At 38.6% G+C, this 16027-nt stretch overlaps 1 protein-coding gene across 1 annotated transcript in view; it reads left to right on the top strand.

Moving 5' to 3' along the window:
- LOC139150801 (heat shock 70 kDa protein 12A-like) overlaps positions 1-12778 on the top strand; it is a 127512-nt gene extending 114734 nt beyond the window's left edge. Inside the window, exon 4 of the mRNA XM_070723196.1 lies at positions 10928-12778. Within this exon, the coding sequence (XP_070579297.1) occupies positions 10928-11751 (824 nt within the window). The 3' untranslated portion in view covers positions 11752-12778. The remainder of the gene's footprint in view (positions 1-10927) is intronic.
- The last annotated feature ends 3249 nt before the right edge of the window (positions 12779-16027 follow it).

Here is a 16027-nt window from a genome sequence, read left to right as displayed (position 1 = left end):
CTCTTTATAGCTGGAGTGTCAAATGGGGTATGACTTTTAATACAGGAAAGTGCAATGTCCTCCACTTTACACGATGTAAAAATTTCTGAATTTTGATTATATCATGAATGGTAATGACTTAGCATCAGTTAAAAAATACTGTGATTTAGGTGTTGATCTCACTTTCGACTTGAATTGGAATACTCACATTGATCGTATTTGCATGAAATCTCATAGATTGCTTGGCATGATCAAGCACACTTGTGGCTACAAATGTGACTCTAAAACACTTAAAGCTCTTTACTGTTCACTAATGCGTAGTCATCTGGAGTACGGAAGTGTCGTTTGGGCAGCCCAGTCTAAGCGCAACTTAGTAAAAATTGAAAAAATCCAAAGAACAGTTACAAGGTATATTCTTAATTATCCCACTGACATTGATTATAAACAAAGATTAGTTGCTGTAAACCTTTTACCGTTGTCATTTCGCAGGGAGATTCTTGATCTGATTTTCTTTTATAAATGCACTACTGGGAAATACTCTTTAAATGTTCATAAGTATGTCAAAACTCACTCATCTAAAATTAATACACGTTCTAGTGCTGATACAAATGCACTGGATAGAAACCATTGTAAAACTGTCACTTTCCAACACCTTCTCTTTAATAGAATTGTCATTCTCTGGAACAATTTACCGGCGACAATTAGAACCACTGCTTCACTTTGCACATTTAGAGTAACATTGACGAAATGGTATTGGGATAAATTTTATAACTGTTTTGATCCAGACAACACTTGTACGTGGATTTCTCGTTGTCTGTGTAGCAGGTGTAGACCTATGTAGATTTTATTTGATTTGTTTTAGACTTTCTTCATTTTTTATCTCCTGTATGTTATTGTTGTCTGCTTTTTTCATTTGTACATATTTCATTTCATTAGGGTGACTGGCTTTGTATAGGTGATTCGCACCTGTTTCAGTCATCCTATCCTATGTCGGTACACGTATCGTGTCCGCTGTGGATCAATATTATAAATAAATAAAATAAATAAGGCATTTGCAAGATTCTTATGTCGATCGTATCAGGAGAGATTTCATTTAATCTTTGGTGTGATTTTCAGAGGTTTTTTCCGTTTTACTTATCTTTTGGAAGTGCTTGTTTTACTCTCTGTTGTCGGATTTCTCACTTTGTATTTTTCCATTTTGTCAATATGGACCACAGTGGAAATACGTCTTTAGACGTTCTTTGTAATCCATGCACAATTGTGTTGATTTTATGGTGTTTTATGTATCATTTTGTGCAAAATAAATAAATAAACAAAAATAAAAATGAAAATAAATACCAGGGGAATGTCGCAATGCATTGTTAAGAGTGCCACATGACATACCTCTGTCAGGACACCTTGGCATTGAAAAGACTAAATAAAGGCTACTACAACACTATTATTGGCCCGGTATTTTCAAAGGATGTTGCAGCATACTGTAGGACTTGTAGTCCTTGTCAAAAATCAGCAAGACGGAGAGCGACTGATAAAGCGCCTCTTGTTTCGATGCCTATTATAAATATACCGTTCGACTTGATCGCAATGGATATTGTGGGTCCCTTGAAAAGAACTTGACGTGGAAATAAGTTTATTTTAGTCATCGTGGATTATGCAACTTTTGCTATGCCAGATCAGGAAGCCGAGACGGTTGATAGAGGTTTTTAGTCATATGGGACTACATGGTGAAATTTTGACAGACCAGGGTACAAACTTAATATTACGTCTTATGACTGATATAAGTGCGAAGTTGAAGATCTCAAAAATCCCAATGTCCCCATATCATGTACGAGGCAATGGATTAAGTGAACGGTTTAACGAAACGCTCAAGGCAATGTTACAATGTTTCATAGCGGAAGACCCGAAAGAGTGGGACCGATATTTGCCCTAACTTCTTTTTGTGTATAGAGCAGTACCGCAAGCGAGTACCGGTTTCTCAGCTTTCGAGCTAATATATGGTCGAAGTATAAGCGGAACACTCGCTGTGATCAAGGATCAGTGGACTGGGAAAAGTTCAAAGGAGGAAAATTTGGCGCAGTACGTAATAACGATGCGAGAAAGGCTTACAGACATGAGAAAATTGTCAAAAAGAACATGGAAAAAGCCCAAGCACGACAAAAACGGCGGTATAATAGAGGAGCAAGGAAATGTTCTTTCAAGAACGGTGATAAAGTACTTTTACTCTTACCTTCCTCCACGCATAAGTTGAGTGCTCAGTGGCAAGGACCATTAATGATGGGGAGGAAAATCTCAAACGTTGATTACGAAATTGAGCGAGGTGGCCATAGAAAACCAAAGCGGGTTTACCATATCAACATGCTGAAAGCATGGAAAGATGTATTTTGTTGACACTGTTGATGCTGTGTGCAACAAGGACATAGAAAACTCCTAGTACTACACACCGGAGGATCAGAGCACAGAGACTTGGAGAGATGTAGTAATTGCGGATTCGATAAATGCAGATTAGCGTGCGGAACTGTTACGCTTACTGCAAGAGTACAGTTATGTTTTAACTTACGTGCCCGGTTGTCCTGATCAGGTAGAACACGATGTGATAACTACTGACAAAACGCCAATTTGTCAGAAACCATATCATCTACCGCAGGCAGCTAAACAGACAGTTAAAGAGGAACTGCAGAAAATGCTGAAAGCTGGAATTATCACTGAATCAAAGAGTCCCTATGCCTCGCCTCTCGTTTTAGTTAAGAAAAAACAGGGCGAAATTCGATTCTGCGTGAACTATAGAAGACTGAATCAGGTTACGGTATCTGACGCATATCCGATGCCTAGACCAGATGAATTGATTGAGGAAATCGGCGGATCGAATTATATATCGACGATCGATCTCACAAAGGGATATTGGCAAATTCCCTTGAGCAAACATGCTCGGGAGAAGTCCGCCTTTATCACTCCTTTTGGACTGTATGAGTTTACTGTTATGCCATTTGGGATGAAAAATGCGCCAGCCACTTTTCAGAGGCTAATGGATAAGACATTTAATCAGCCCAGAGAAAAAGCATATATGGATGACTTGGGTCCACATGATCATTCATGGGAAGATCATGTTAAACACCTGCATAGCATATTTGAGAGGTTACATAGTTGTAAACTAACTGCTAGACCAACGAAATGCTATCTTGGTGGCAGTGAGGTTTCTTTCATTGGTTACGGTGGAGTGGAAAAATAAAACCTATGGCAGATAAGGTTAATGCTGTTGTCAATTATCCAACACCTGTGACAAAGCGTGACATCAGATCATATTTAGGATTAGCAGGATATTACAGGAAGTTTATCCCAAACTTCTCTGCCATTGCGGCCCCATTGACTGAGCTGACATGTAAATAGCCCAGCCAATGTACAATGGACTCAGAGCTGTGAGGATGCTTTCCAAAAGCTGAAAGAGGCTTTAGCATCATCACCAGTTCTGGCGGTTCCAGATTATAATAAGCCGTTTGTGGTGCAGACAGACGTGTCTGACCATGGTATTGGTATGGTTTTGTGTCAATATGATGACAAGGGGAGGAACATCCGGTTCAGTATATTAGCCGAAAACTCCTCCCCAGGGGGAGAAATTAGCCAACTATAGAAAGAGAGTGTTTAGCCATTGTTTGGGCTGTGCAAGCTTTGAATCCTTACTTGTACAGGAGAGAGTTTACAGTTCAAACAGATCACAATCAGTAGGTTAGGTTAGACAAAATGTGTAGTAAAAATTGTAGGCTGTTGCGATGGAGTTTAATACTGCAAGAGCATAAATTTAAGATTGAGTACAAGAAGGGTAGCGAAAATACAAATGCAGACGCTTGTCACTAATGTGGAGTTCGGATGTACGGTAGTGTGTGAAGGTGCATGAATGACGTAGTGAAAGGGCTGTAGTGACCTGATATACACTGTTTTCGAAAATGTATGTTGAATTTTCAACCCTTATAGTAATGGTGTTTGCCCAGGTTGCTGTACCCGACTAAGTCAGTAGTTTTTTTTGTCATGTACTTTCTTTTAGATTCAGTAGTATTAGCATTGTATTATTTCATTTTGATTTTTGCTGATTTTCTGAATTATTTTGCCATACTAGTGATGTAGACTCCCTGTCTCCATCAAAATAAGGAGGGACGAATTTATTCATGAGCTGTCATTACTATTATGAGGGCATTTATATCTCTCTTGGCCCACGTCTACTCAAGTCAGTCTCAAGCTTACCATCACTCTATGTATGTAGCTTAGAGCTTAGTGTAATAAAGTAGCATCTTAGATTATATAGTACTCGCTGTTTCCAGTCGTCTTTACATCCCTTCATCATTGGAATACCAGCCTTGCCGGCCCCGACACGCTACCACATAACCGACAATACCAACGTTACCTCGGCTATATCACAGTACTCAAGATTCATCTTGAGGATGTAACCTTCAGGCCTGCCCTCTTAGTGGGTGGCAGTGGCTGCTTGAAGCTTTACACAATCATCTACCAATTGGAAGTCCACCTTGGGCAGTAACTGTCTCATTGCCTAGCTGAAGAGGTTGTTGGCATCTGGGAGCAGGATGTTGCTCTTTGCTTGGTCAAGTGTTAACCATTCACCGCAGGGTGATTGGCCCTTGCCTAATTTTGTCATTATGGAGATCCCTCCTTGTAGCCCTTGCTCAATGACGAGGTGCTGTGTCATAGTCAGTTAGCAGATCTAGCATGACCCCTGTCTTTTTCAGCAGCGTGTCCCTGGAGAGACGGGGCTGGTGTAGTAGTGGGCTGGGTCCAAGCCATACTGGCGCAGGCGTATCTTATGGAAGCTATTAAACCAGCATACCAAGAAAGTTTATCAGTTGTAACTTGCATTTTTGTATGGGAAAGCTTGAAATGGCTTTGCTTTTGGCTTTGCTTTTGGATTTGCTTTTGGCATCAACAGGTTCTACAGTACCCTGTACTATAGAATGTCCAAGGTAAGTCACTCTTGCCCTACCAAACTTATACTTAGGGAGGTTGACAGTCAACATAACTGTGTTCTTGCTCATGTGTCCCTGTGCAGGACATGATCATCAACATAAGTTTCATATCCTTCTGATGCAAATAACTTGTCATACATCATCTGTTGAAATGTGGCCAATGAGTTCCTCATTCCAAATGGCATTAACTTGTACTGGAACAATCCGTCAGATGTAGCAAAGATGGATCTTTCCATGCATGATCCGTTAGGGGGACTTGCCAGAATCCCTTGAGTAGATCAAATTTTGTGACATACTTGGCTTTTCCCGCTCGATCGATATAGTTATCAATCCTTGGGATTGGGAAAGTGTCTCGGCCTTTGTCATAAAGTTGACTTTGAAAGTGTCTGTCTTTGTCATAAAGTCCACTTTCATGTAGTCTGTACACATACTTAGCTTCCATCAGGTTTTGGCACAATTATGCATGGTGAACGCCGTTAATGTTACTTGTTCAATAAAGTTCTTGTCCACCTAGTATTTGGTTTCTTCTTGGAGATATTTGCTTTCATTGGATTCAGTCTATAGGGATGTTGTTTCATAGGCTTACCATCACCGACATCAACACCATGATAAATCAAGTTTGTCTTCATTGGAACATTCAGAACAATTGTTCATATTTGTGGATCAGTGCTTATGACTGTTCTTGTTGTGAAGGCAGGAGAAATGCTAACATATACTCAAGATTATCAAGGATTTCTAAATTCTGTGGTGGTTTGACCAAGCCAAGCTTTGACTTTTAAGTATATCCTCTCAAGCCTCAATAGTTTGAACTGACTTCACTAACAGTTTGTGTGAAAGTAGGGTTATTCCTATCTAAATAAGCCTGTCTGGAGTAAGATGTAATTTAATTACATTACTTCATTTATTATCAAAGAAATAAGGACTAAAGTATTGAGTGTGGAGTGGTTTGCTTTTTTAGACCTTGTACACATTTTTGATACATATTGCAAAAGATTCAGACAATCACCATTGTCGTCTAATAGGAAATTTTCTTTCAACAGCTTAAGTGGGCCTCAGACTATATGTCCACATTTTACCTCAGTTTGGCTAAATCCAAGAGACTCTTGAATGGACTCTGTAACAATCAAAAATCGAAACTGAATTACTTCATCCCACTGCTTCTCAGTGTCAAAACAGTAGGTCCTGATCATATTTTTCGAAGTTTGATCAAATCGCTTGAGAGCACCCTGACTTTATGGCTAATCGGCAGATGACCCATACTGTGTAATGCCTAGTTGTTCCATGACTTGTTGAAAAATTCTAGACATAAATTTTGAGCCTTGATCGGACTGGGCCAAATAAAGTGAAAAAATTGACTAGTGCTTTTACTCTAGATTTTCGGCCTTATATTATCTCAGTTGTATGGCTTCTGCGAGCCGAGTAGATGTACACATTATTGTCAACATGATCTCATTTCCTGATCTTGATTTTTGTAGGGACCCAATACAGTAAAAAGCATCCAACAAATGGTTCTTGAAATGTGGGAATTGGTTTTAAAGGAACCTTTGGAATGGTCTGCTTTGGTTTTCCTACCATTTGACATATGTAACAAGTTTTAGACAAGCGTGCTACACCCTTCCTGAGATTATGTCAGTAAAAATGACTTGTAGTAAGAATTTTATTATAGGCCTTTCTAAATGACCAGCCAAGGGGTTTTCAAGAGCTAGGTGAACGTTTCAGCATGATAGGATTTTTGAACCACCACTATTTGATGTTTCGTAGCCATTCGTCACCAACCAAGACATCTGGAGGTCTCCATCTACACATAAGAATACCAGACTTTGTATAACAACAGACCAGACTATACAACGTTTCAGCTTCATCGAAAACCCTGTCAAACCAACACAAAATATCTGGGTCTTTGAGTTGCTTGTTAATAACTTGTGTCCTAGGAAATGTCTGATGCTGGTCAACAGAAGTTTTACAGAAGGTTTCAAATCTACCACGGAAAACGGACTGATTTGCATCAAACATCTGACTGAGAAAGTTTAATTGAAGTCAGCGTCTGTGGCATCATTTTTAAGAATATTTTGATTCTCAGATGTTTTCTCTTACATAGCTCCAGTAAAAGGCACCATGGGGGAGTGGTTAGGGTATCAGACTCACTATGAGAGGATGGTGGGTTCCGGACTTTGGGTAGCTCAGCCTGTAATTGTCAATTACCTCTGGATCCTGATTATAACTAGGTTTATTGATCACAAGTGGACTTGTAATGACCTTTTCGCCAACAAAGTCATTTAATAGAAGAAGGTAAATCCCTGCAGAAAGTAAGACAAGCATAATCCCTAAAGTCACAGGTCTAGAAACAAAGTCTGAAGACAAATAGACATTATGGGGAGGAACAAGATTGAAGTCACTATAATCTACCTCCTTAATAAGAACTTTGGAACCTGAAAATGACTTTTCAGTAAACGGTGTGTTGCACACATTGTTAGACTCTAACTGAGATAATGAAGAAATAAAGCTGGTGGACTTAGATCCACTTTGACCACTCTGACCCTCACGTTTTCTTTTCAATGACAATAAGTGGTCGTCTTTTTACCATAATGACAAGAAAGTGTACTAAATAGTTTCCAAGAAGGTGATTGAGACTTGGGATCTGATAATGGAGGAGTGTACCCATTACTTGAACTCTGTGAACTGTTGTCCTTTAAGAAATTCTTGCATGTAAAGGAAGAGTAAAATTTCCCGCTCTGTTTCTGGTATGAAAATGACTCGGATGATTTGCTGAAAAATGAAGTTTTGTGAGTCATTAAATAATCAATGGCCAAACATGCAGCAGCCTCTAATGTATTCGGCTTTTGTTCATTGATAACTGTCTTGGTGTCAGTTTGAATGCATCCTTTAAATTTCCCAATCAAAGTGAGCTGCTGTAACTTTGCATGATCTTGACAAACTTTTACAGAAGAACACCAACAGTCTAACAGTTTTTCCTTTGTTCCAGCGAATTCAGTATAAATTTGATCCTTTGCTTTCTCAAAGTCCCTAAATTTCTGACGATAAGCTCCCTGCACCAGCTCATAACCCTTGAGGATTAATTCCTTTACAGAATCATAATCTGAAGCCTGTCCTACTGAAAAGTAAATGTAACTTTCTCTGGCTTTACCAAGGAAAGCACTCTGCAAAAGAATAGACAAGAACTTCCTGCGCAAATCCAGACTCAGAATGAAGAAATTGTTTGTCAACATCCTATTTTAAAAGGGTGGAACCATACTGAATGTTCAGTGTTGTCAAACTTGTCTTCAGTGGGGATTTTTCTCGGATTATCCAGCCCTAAATGTTATAATTATGTTTGTCATCTTCCCTCTCTTTCTTTCTCTTTGTGTCCTTCATTTATTTGTACTCTTTTTACTCTCTGTCTATCTTCCACTTCTAATTTCAATTTCCTATGTTTTAAATTTGTGTGTATTTCTAATTTTTGGAGTTCCAAGGTGGATTCCTACACATAATCACGGAAGATTCTTCAAATTTGTTTAAACTAACTGAATATTAAAGCAAAATGTACCTCTTAATATACGGAAATAAATTTGTCACAACATAAATGTACAAGGCCAAGCTGAGTACATGATGGAGTTATTGACCACACCACAAAATACATAGTTTGTCTCTTGAAATTCCCTGTCGTGCATGATATTTATCTTTCAGTGGTATGCGGTGTAATATGGCAATGAATAGATAGTCGCAAACCAGATAAGGATGATTTGCCTTACAATTCACTTTTTGTTTTTGAGCTGATGCATAGAATTCATGAAGTAGCTCAGTGAGTTGCTTGATCAGGAGCTCCTCAAAATTCAACAGGTAGTGTTTATAATCAAGACATTCTAAAGCAAAAGAAACAAAACAAACCAACAAACATTACTTTATATTGAACATTTTTGTTTTGTTTTAGTTTTGTGTTATTTCTGGTGAATATATTATGCTAACTGACTAGTTGTGAACAGCTGATTAATTTGCATTATGAATGTAAACATCTGCAGTCACTCACTGTCGCCGCCTCGCAGTGCCTAGCTTTATTTTCCACTTGCTTTTGTCACCGAAGAATCAAAAAGAAAGAAAGAAATTTACCTTTTAATACTCGTACTCCCAATTATCAGATATATCGTATGTAATAATCAGAGGGTATGACGTCAAAAACTCACTGGTATTGATGAAGCTACTATAACAATAAATTTTCAATATTCTACTGAATTAACCTGTTGCACAAAAATCTTTTAACTTCTACTTTAAAAATAAATTGAAAATGTAAGTATGTTGTCTTTTCTGAGAGAATCTAATGTATCCTGATAAAGGTCTTCTGTAAATTCGTCGGCTTGAATCTGCGAAGATGAAAAATCGCTGAGTTCACAATAGTTCACAATGTACTGGGGCATTGAATATACATTTATTTAGTAAAGGCTGGTAAAGTGTTGTCAAACGACCCAAAAGTGTTCAATCTACACGAAATTTCAAGAAAGCCCCAATTTCTGTTACAATGGAAAAAGGCAGTAAAATCAGCGATTTTATATGCAGTAACTATGTTAAAACTAATCACCTGATTAAGTGACAAAGTACAAACTGTAAAAGTTTACAGGCTACTTATCTCAGCTGGGAAGGCACAAAGCTACAGAGTTGAGTCAGACATACTGATGAGGGAAGTCCTTTGGCTTGCATGCTTGAGGTTGGTCAGTTCAAAGTTCACGGGACAAATCAAGCATGAGTGTGAAGATCTTGAAATAAACACATGAAATGATCCCAAAGTCTAACTGAAAGCCTGTACCGTCCAGTATCTATACTACTTGATTCTATCTAGAAAATATATGAACAGTCTGGAATGTCTATCAATATGCTTATTGCTGTTCTAAAAATATCTTCACCTGTAGTAAACATGTTTAATTGAATTCAAGATCATGGAGGTGAATGAACTAAAGGCAGAGCCTCCCTTTAAAAGGATGCGAAGCTATGGCGGTGTTCATTGTGTAAGTGGACACCAAACAGGCAACACACGGGCACACGCTCCAGAAAATGCCACTTTTTAGTTTTCCCCGGCCGCAAAAACGCAGACAGACTGCCAAGCGGTCAGCGCGAAGTTGCTGCCAATCGAACCCTTTGGTTATATTCTAAGTCTAATGCGACTGGAAGACAATTTTTTAGGAAATTCGAGCGCTTGTTGTGGGGAAACACATGACCGTTGGCGATTTGAACTGACCGTCAATCAAACGCTTGTATAAACTCTGTTTGCAGGATTAGCAAAAGGTGACAAAAGGTTGAGATCAGTTTGTGTAATTAATGTTATAGAAATCGATCAAAGTACTGGCCAAGTGTTTTTTTTACTGGGAGGAGAACTCCACTAATGCGAGAACTTAGGATTGAAAAGTGCAGCTTTAATAATGTTCTAGACTTATTCAACCCAGGTAATGGATGTGTGAGAATGACTTACATAACAATAATGACTCAGGATTTGATTTCAAAATCGGCCTTTTTCATCAAGGAAAGGCGCAAAAAATTTGCTGTTGAAGTCATCGATTTTACCTATGGCAGTCAGCAGGACTGCGGTTAGAGGCCTATAGCCATTGACACACAGCCCTGCTTTGCTAACCTAGGTAGACTGCTGCATTTCCCATACCTACTAGGTGGGAAATTTGGTTCTCAGCTATGCAAAGAAACAAATTCATGGCAGAAAGATTTTCAAATCTACTTTGAGAAAGAATCACTATTAACTAGTTTAATGCTTCATGATCACTAATGAGAGTCAAGACCGCATGTCATCAATGACCAAGGATATGTTAACATTCCACAGGGAACAGTAAGAATATTGCTTACCATTTTTGACAACAAATAAATTTCTGAGCGCATATTGACCATTTGCAAGAAAGACTAGTGCATTTTGTAAACCGAGTCAGACATCTCCTTTCAAAGTGATCGACATTGAATATATTTTTAACAGTAAAATACATTTGTTTTCATAGGTGGTACCATTGACATGACTGTTCACCGTATTACCTCCATTAATACCATCGAAGAGCTATACAAAGCGAGTGGTGGTCCATGGGGAGGAACGAAAGTTGATGAGAAATTTGAAGACTTAATGAAGGAAATTTTTGGCAAAGATGCAATTAGAGCTTTCAAGAAGCAGTATCCTGCAGCTTGGTATACAATAAAACGACGATTCCAACATGTAAAGACAACTGATTATGCACGTAAAGGTGACCTTACAATGGTGGACCTGAATGAATATGAGTTTTCTCAGTGTTTTAATCATTCTGTGGTGCAGAAATCACTGGAAGCTAATCCCAAATTCAAAGATGATATTAAGTACAAAAAAGGCATGTTGAGGATTGGATCTTCTGTAATGAAGGAATTGTTCAGTCCATCCATTTCAAATATTGCAAAGCTAATAACTGATTTACTTAAACAACTCAAACGGAAAGACATTAAAATTGATTTCATTTTTTTTGTCGGCGGATTTTCAGAATGTAAGTTATTGCAAGAGGAAATCAAAAAGAAATTTGGTGATGATCATTGCATTCTGTTCCCATTTGATGCAAAGCTTTGTGTTTTAAAGGGGGCGATAAGCTTTGGAAGGCAGTCAAATATAATTCAGAAGAGAGTATCTCCTATGACGTTTGGTACCGACATATGTCCAAAGTTTGATGCAAATAAGCATGAAGAGAGGCGTAAGTATCGCGATTCAGAAGGCACTTTAAGATGTGATGGAGTATTCAAAAAATTAATAAGTGTTGACGAAGAAATTACTATTGGTGGTTTAAGAAATTCTGTTTCTCTTCCATAGACAAAAGCCAAAGAGCAGTGAACTTTACGTTCTACGTAACAGAACTGGTAACACCAAAATATGTAGATGAACCCCACGTGTACCACAAGGAACGTGTTTAGTTGTAGATATTTCCGATATCCCGAATGGTGAGGACACAGACATTGAGTTGAGTATTCACTTCGGAAGAACTGAGATATCAGTTTCCGCAAAATGTGTTGCCACAGGAAATATTTCCAAGGTAATGATGACGTTTCCCACAAAAAGCATTTGAGAAAGGTACTCCGACTCTGCATGTGCCGATGGACAATGATATCGAAAAATCATCGGATATAAGAGTTTGCTAGCAGTTATCATAGATACCATAGCATAAATGAAATATCTATGTATATAATGAGTTATAAATTTGATATTTGATTTACTACATACAGGTTACTCATCATATTATCCTTATTAAACAATAGAAAATGTCCAGTCTAATCGGACAGCTTACTCTGATCTAACAATGCCATCCAGTCTCATCTGGTTTTCCGCAAAGGCAATATTCTGTATAGGTCTATAATATAATATCAAAGGCCCATGACACCTAGCTAATGTTCCACATGAAGGTAAAAATCCATGTATGTGATAATGTCTGGGGTTTTAAATATCCTTACAAACCTGTCATGAGTAAAGATGCGATATCGCTGCCCAGAAAAACAAATGGCCATGTCTATTAATATTTTTTAAATTTACGTGACCTCTGGGCTATCAAACTAATGGCACCTGAAAAGTCACAAGTTACCTCTTACGTTAGATTGGTAACAAAATACCTTTAGGTGACAATATAGGTTAACTATTTGAAGATGGTCTTTCCTTTTCCTTTGCCAAGCAAATTAAATTGCATCGTGAGCCCGCTTAAAAACAGTGAGGCATACAGAATGTCAGCAAAAATTATATATTATATATTGATCAAGTTTAGCGTTAATGAAACTGAGAGCAATGGTACAGTGAGAAATCTAAATTTGGCACTTTAAATTCACCCTTTATTACCAAGAATTGTGATTTTTCCACCCTGCAATGCGAGTAGAAAATGATGCAAGAAACCCCATGAACCAAGATTTCTTGCATTAGCTATGACCAGCGGTACCAATACACTTAGACTTGGCCAAAGTTTGTGAATAAAAAGTTATTTGGTGATTGCGATGTATGAGAGAAATCGCGAGGTTTTTTCTGACCGCAAGGTAGTAAAATTATCACTAAATTAGGTGCTGGTGATTTCGGGAGTCTTAACGACATACTGTCGATCGAACGCATGTGCAAATGCATCGCAAGTTCAGATGTCAAGACAGCGTAGTTCTGATTTTACTTCGATCAATTTACTCAAGCAAAAAGATACATGAATGCGCCATTAAGTGCTGAAATGACTTTTTTAACATAATCACCCACTTGAAATTCGATACATTTTGTAAAACCATATGGACAGGCTGCTACATTTCAAATATCAACGTCTAAAGCAATGTCAATTATAAAAGATTTTAAAGTAGTATTTTTCCGAATTTCAAGACCCTTCAGGTACCCAATACAGCTGCAGCTAAGTTGAGGCTATATCTTATCCTCTATAAGAATCAAAGACGGTTGTTGTTTATTGAACTATGGCTGGTATGGGCCGCTCACTTTTGACTCTCAACTCATCCTGTGCCTCATTAATTATGTAGATATATAATTTTAGACTTGCCAAGAGAGGTAGATGTCCGAATTTTAGTGGACGGAATAATAATGTGAGCTGAGCTTTTGTGAAAATGTCACATGACCAAGATGACCTTTTACATCGATTAAAAGAATATTCCTTTAAAATAAGTTACTACTATATCTGTACCATTGATATTTATGGACATTAGGCAAACGATGGCTTCACATCCTGTACCTTATAAATTATGTACATATCGAATTCTTGGCTAGCCAATAGGGCTACAGGTCAAGGTTTTGGTGGGCAGTCACAATGGAATGAAAGTTTGCTGCATATTAATCACGTGACCAAGATGACATTTGACCTCGACAGTATGCTGGTAAATTTGTAACTAAAAGTGTTAAAGCGTCCATATTTGTTGGGTTGAGGCGTTGCATCCTGAACGTCATTAATTGTGTACTTAATAAAATATCATTTATATTATAGGGTTATTCACAAAATACGGCCCTGTATGGACGAGGGCTCAGTGAGTGACGTATTGGACGAGCCGAAGGCGAGTCCAATACGTCACTCACTGAGCCCTCGTCCATACAGGGCCGTATTTTGTGTATAACCCTATTATTATACACCTCCCTCCATTAATCGTCCGTATAAACTAATTCTATGGTAAATTTTGAGGATGCGGCACGCGCGATATCAGTGGAACGCGCGCGATCTACGTACAAGTCCCTTGGGTTGGCACGAAGCCAATTAATTTTCAGTGCAGTACAAGCAAACTTCTCTGAATGTTTTCAATTTAATTAGTTTTTTAAAATAAAAATCAATTGCATTTAGACTCAGTTTTGTGTTTAGCGTGTTTTAAACCTTATATTACGAATACATTTTGGTGGAAGTTGTTATTATGTCTATAACTCACCGTAAAATAGTTTGTTTACATCCGATAATCGCTAGGACAAAGGTCAAACAGGCGCGTCGCGCGTCTCCCGTATTCGGGACTCCGCGTACTATACAAAATACGGAAAGTTTTTGGACGGTCAAACTCCGATAGGTTACGGCAGTAGGTGTATAATGGAGGGTCAATGTTTGTTGAGCCACAGACAAATATAGACACAGACTAAAAACGGGTTTTGTTCAAGGCATGAAGCGGTTACGTAACCATCCATGTTCGCCTCGCCTCAGGTTGCTCTCGCCTCTCTTTTCCGAAGAGTGCGACCATGCATCCTTCCGTAATTTTCGGATTTTGACCAATTGTTAAGCAAAAGTATGTTCGGCAAAGTTTTTGTTGTTGTTGTCATGTGGTGCTGAGCGGAAATTGCGTTCTGGCAAATACGGAAGTGTTTTGAGCTTCAGGAAGTGAGTTTTACCGTTTTAAAAATTCCTCCCATATTTTTATGAATATATAATGAGTTGTTTGAAACAAATTGAAAGTTTTTTATCGATACTGTCTGATTTTACTCGATGGTTTACGGTCAGTCATACCGTCTTTCACACGTTCGTCAAGGAAGGACATGTTTATGAAACTGCTCGCGTGTTATGTTTTGATTGGCGTGAAGCAGTGTTTCTGCCCTGAGAGCTCACAAAAGTAACTATGATTGCTACACGATAGGCAGCACGATGCCATCTCGTCTTATTTTTCGCATAATCTCGTGCAATTATCAACCACAAACAAAATCTCCAAAAAGTTTAACACCTTTGAATCTCATTTTAATATGAAAAGGCAATAGTCTACCAAGACGACAATGGAACAAAAGGCATGCCACATTGCCAGTCTGTGACTATATTTGCCTGTGTTTGGGCATAAAACTTTGGAAGGGTCACTTTTTTCCTTGAAAACGCTTTTGAAGGGTCATGTTTTAGGGGCAGCATCATCTTGAAAAACACCAGTCCTCCCACCCAGTAATTTTTGTTCAGTCACTATTTAATGACCTAGGCAAGTAAAGGTAGAATTCGTGAACACACATATCGTATGTAACCAGTCTCGGTGTGAGGAAAATTTTGAATTGGTGTGCCTTCACCACTGCCAGATAGGACCAGCCAAATTGGCTGTTAAAGAGGCACTCCTACTTGGTAACATTTTAAAACACATTTTTTTAAATTCCAACGGTCGATATTTGACGTGGCAACTGCACGCGGATCGCGAGATAGCGATAATAACATGTCATTTCCCGAGCGTGTTTTTCACATCCCGATGATTCACGATCGTTTCTGATTATGACCCGAAATCCCCGAAGGTTTGTTGTTGTGCTGATTGACGATATTCTAGGGAGTCCATAATAAGTTACCTTAGTTTATGTCTTTTTCATTATTTTCAATCAGTTGTATTACCCACCTCGAATGACTACATTTTGTCGTCTGCCACATGGTTACATACATAGCAGCCGCAACGTGGTATGCGTCTAAGCATACCACGTGCACACGGCGCCGCTATGTATCAACCGCACATAACTGTGCTAGTCATCTATGCGAATTCTGGTGGAATCAGCAAACTTTGTTTTTCGTTATTTGCCAAGTCAGTCAGACTCAGCTTTCTCCCAGGGGGCATGACCGATCACTGACGCGAGTGGTACTGTGGCGTACAGCAGCGTCAGCGTAGACTCGTACTCCATAGCTTAGTTGACAATGGCCCCA

Source organism: Ptychodera flava, chromosome 2 (genome assembly GCF_041260155.1).
Source record: "Ptychodera flava strain L36383 chromosome 2, AS_Pfla_20210202, whole genome shotgun sequence".
NCBI classification, from domain to species: domain Eukaryota; kingdom Metazoa; phylum Hemichordata; class Enteropneusta; family Ptychoderidae; genus Ptychodera; species Ptychodera flava.
This window is presented reverse-complemented; position numbering and strand designations above follow the sequence as displayed.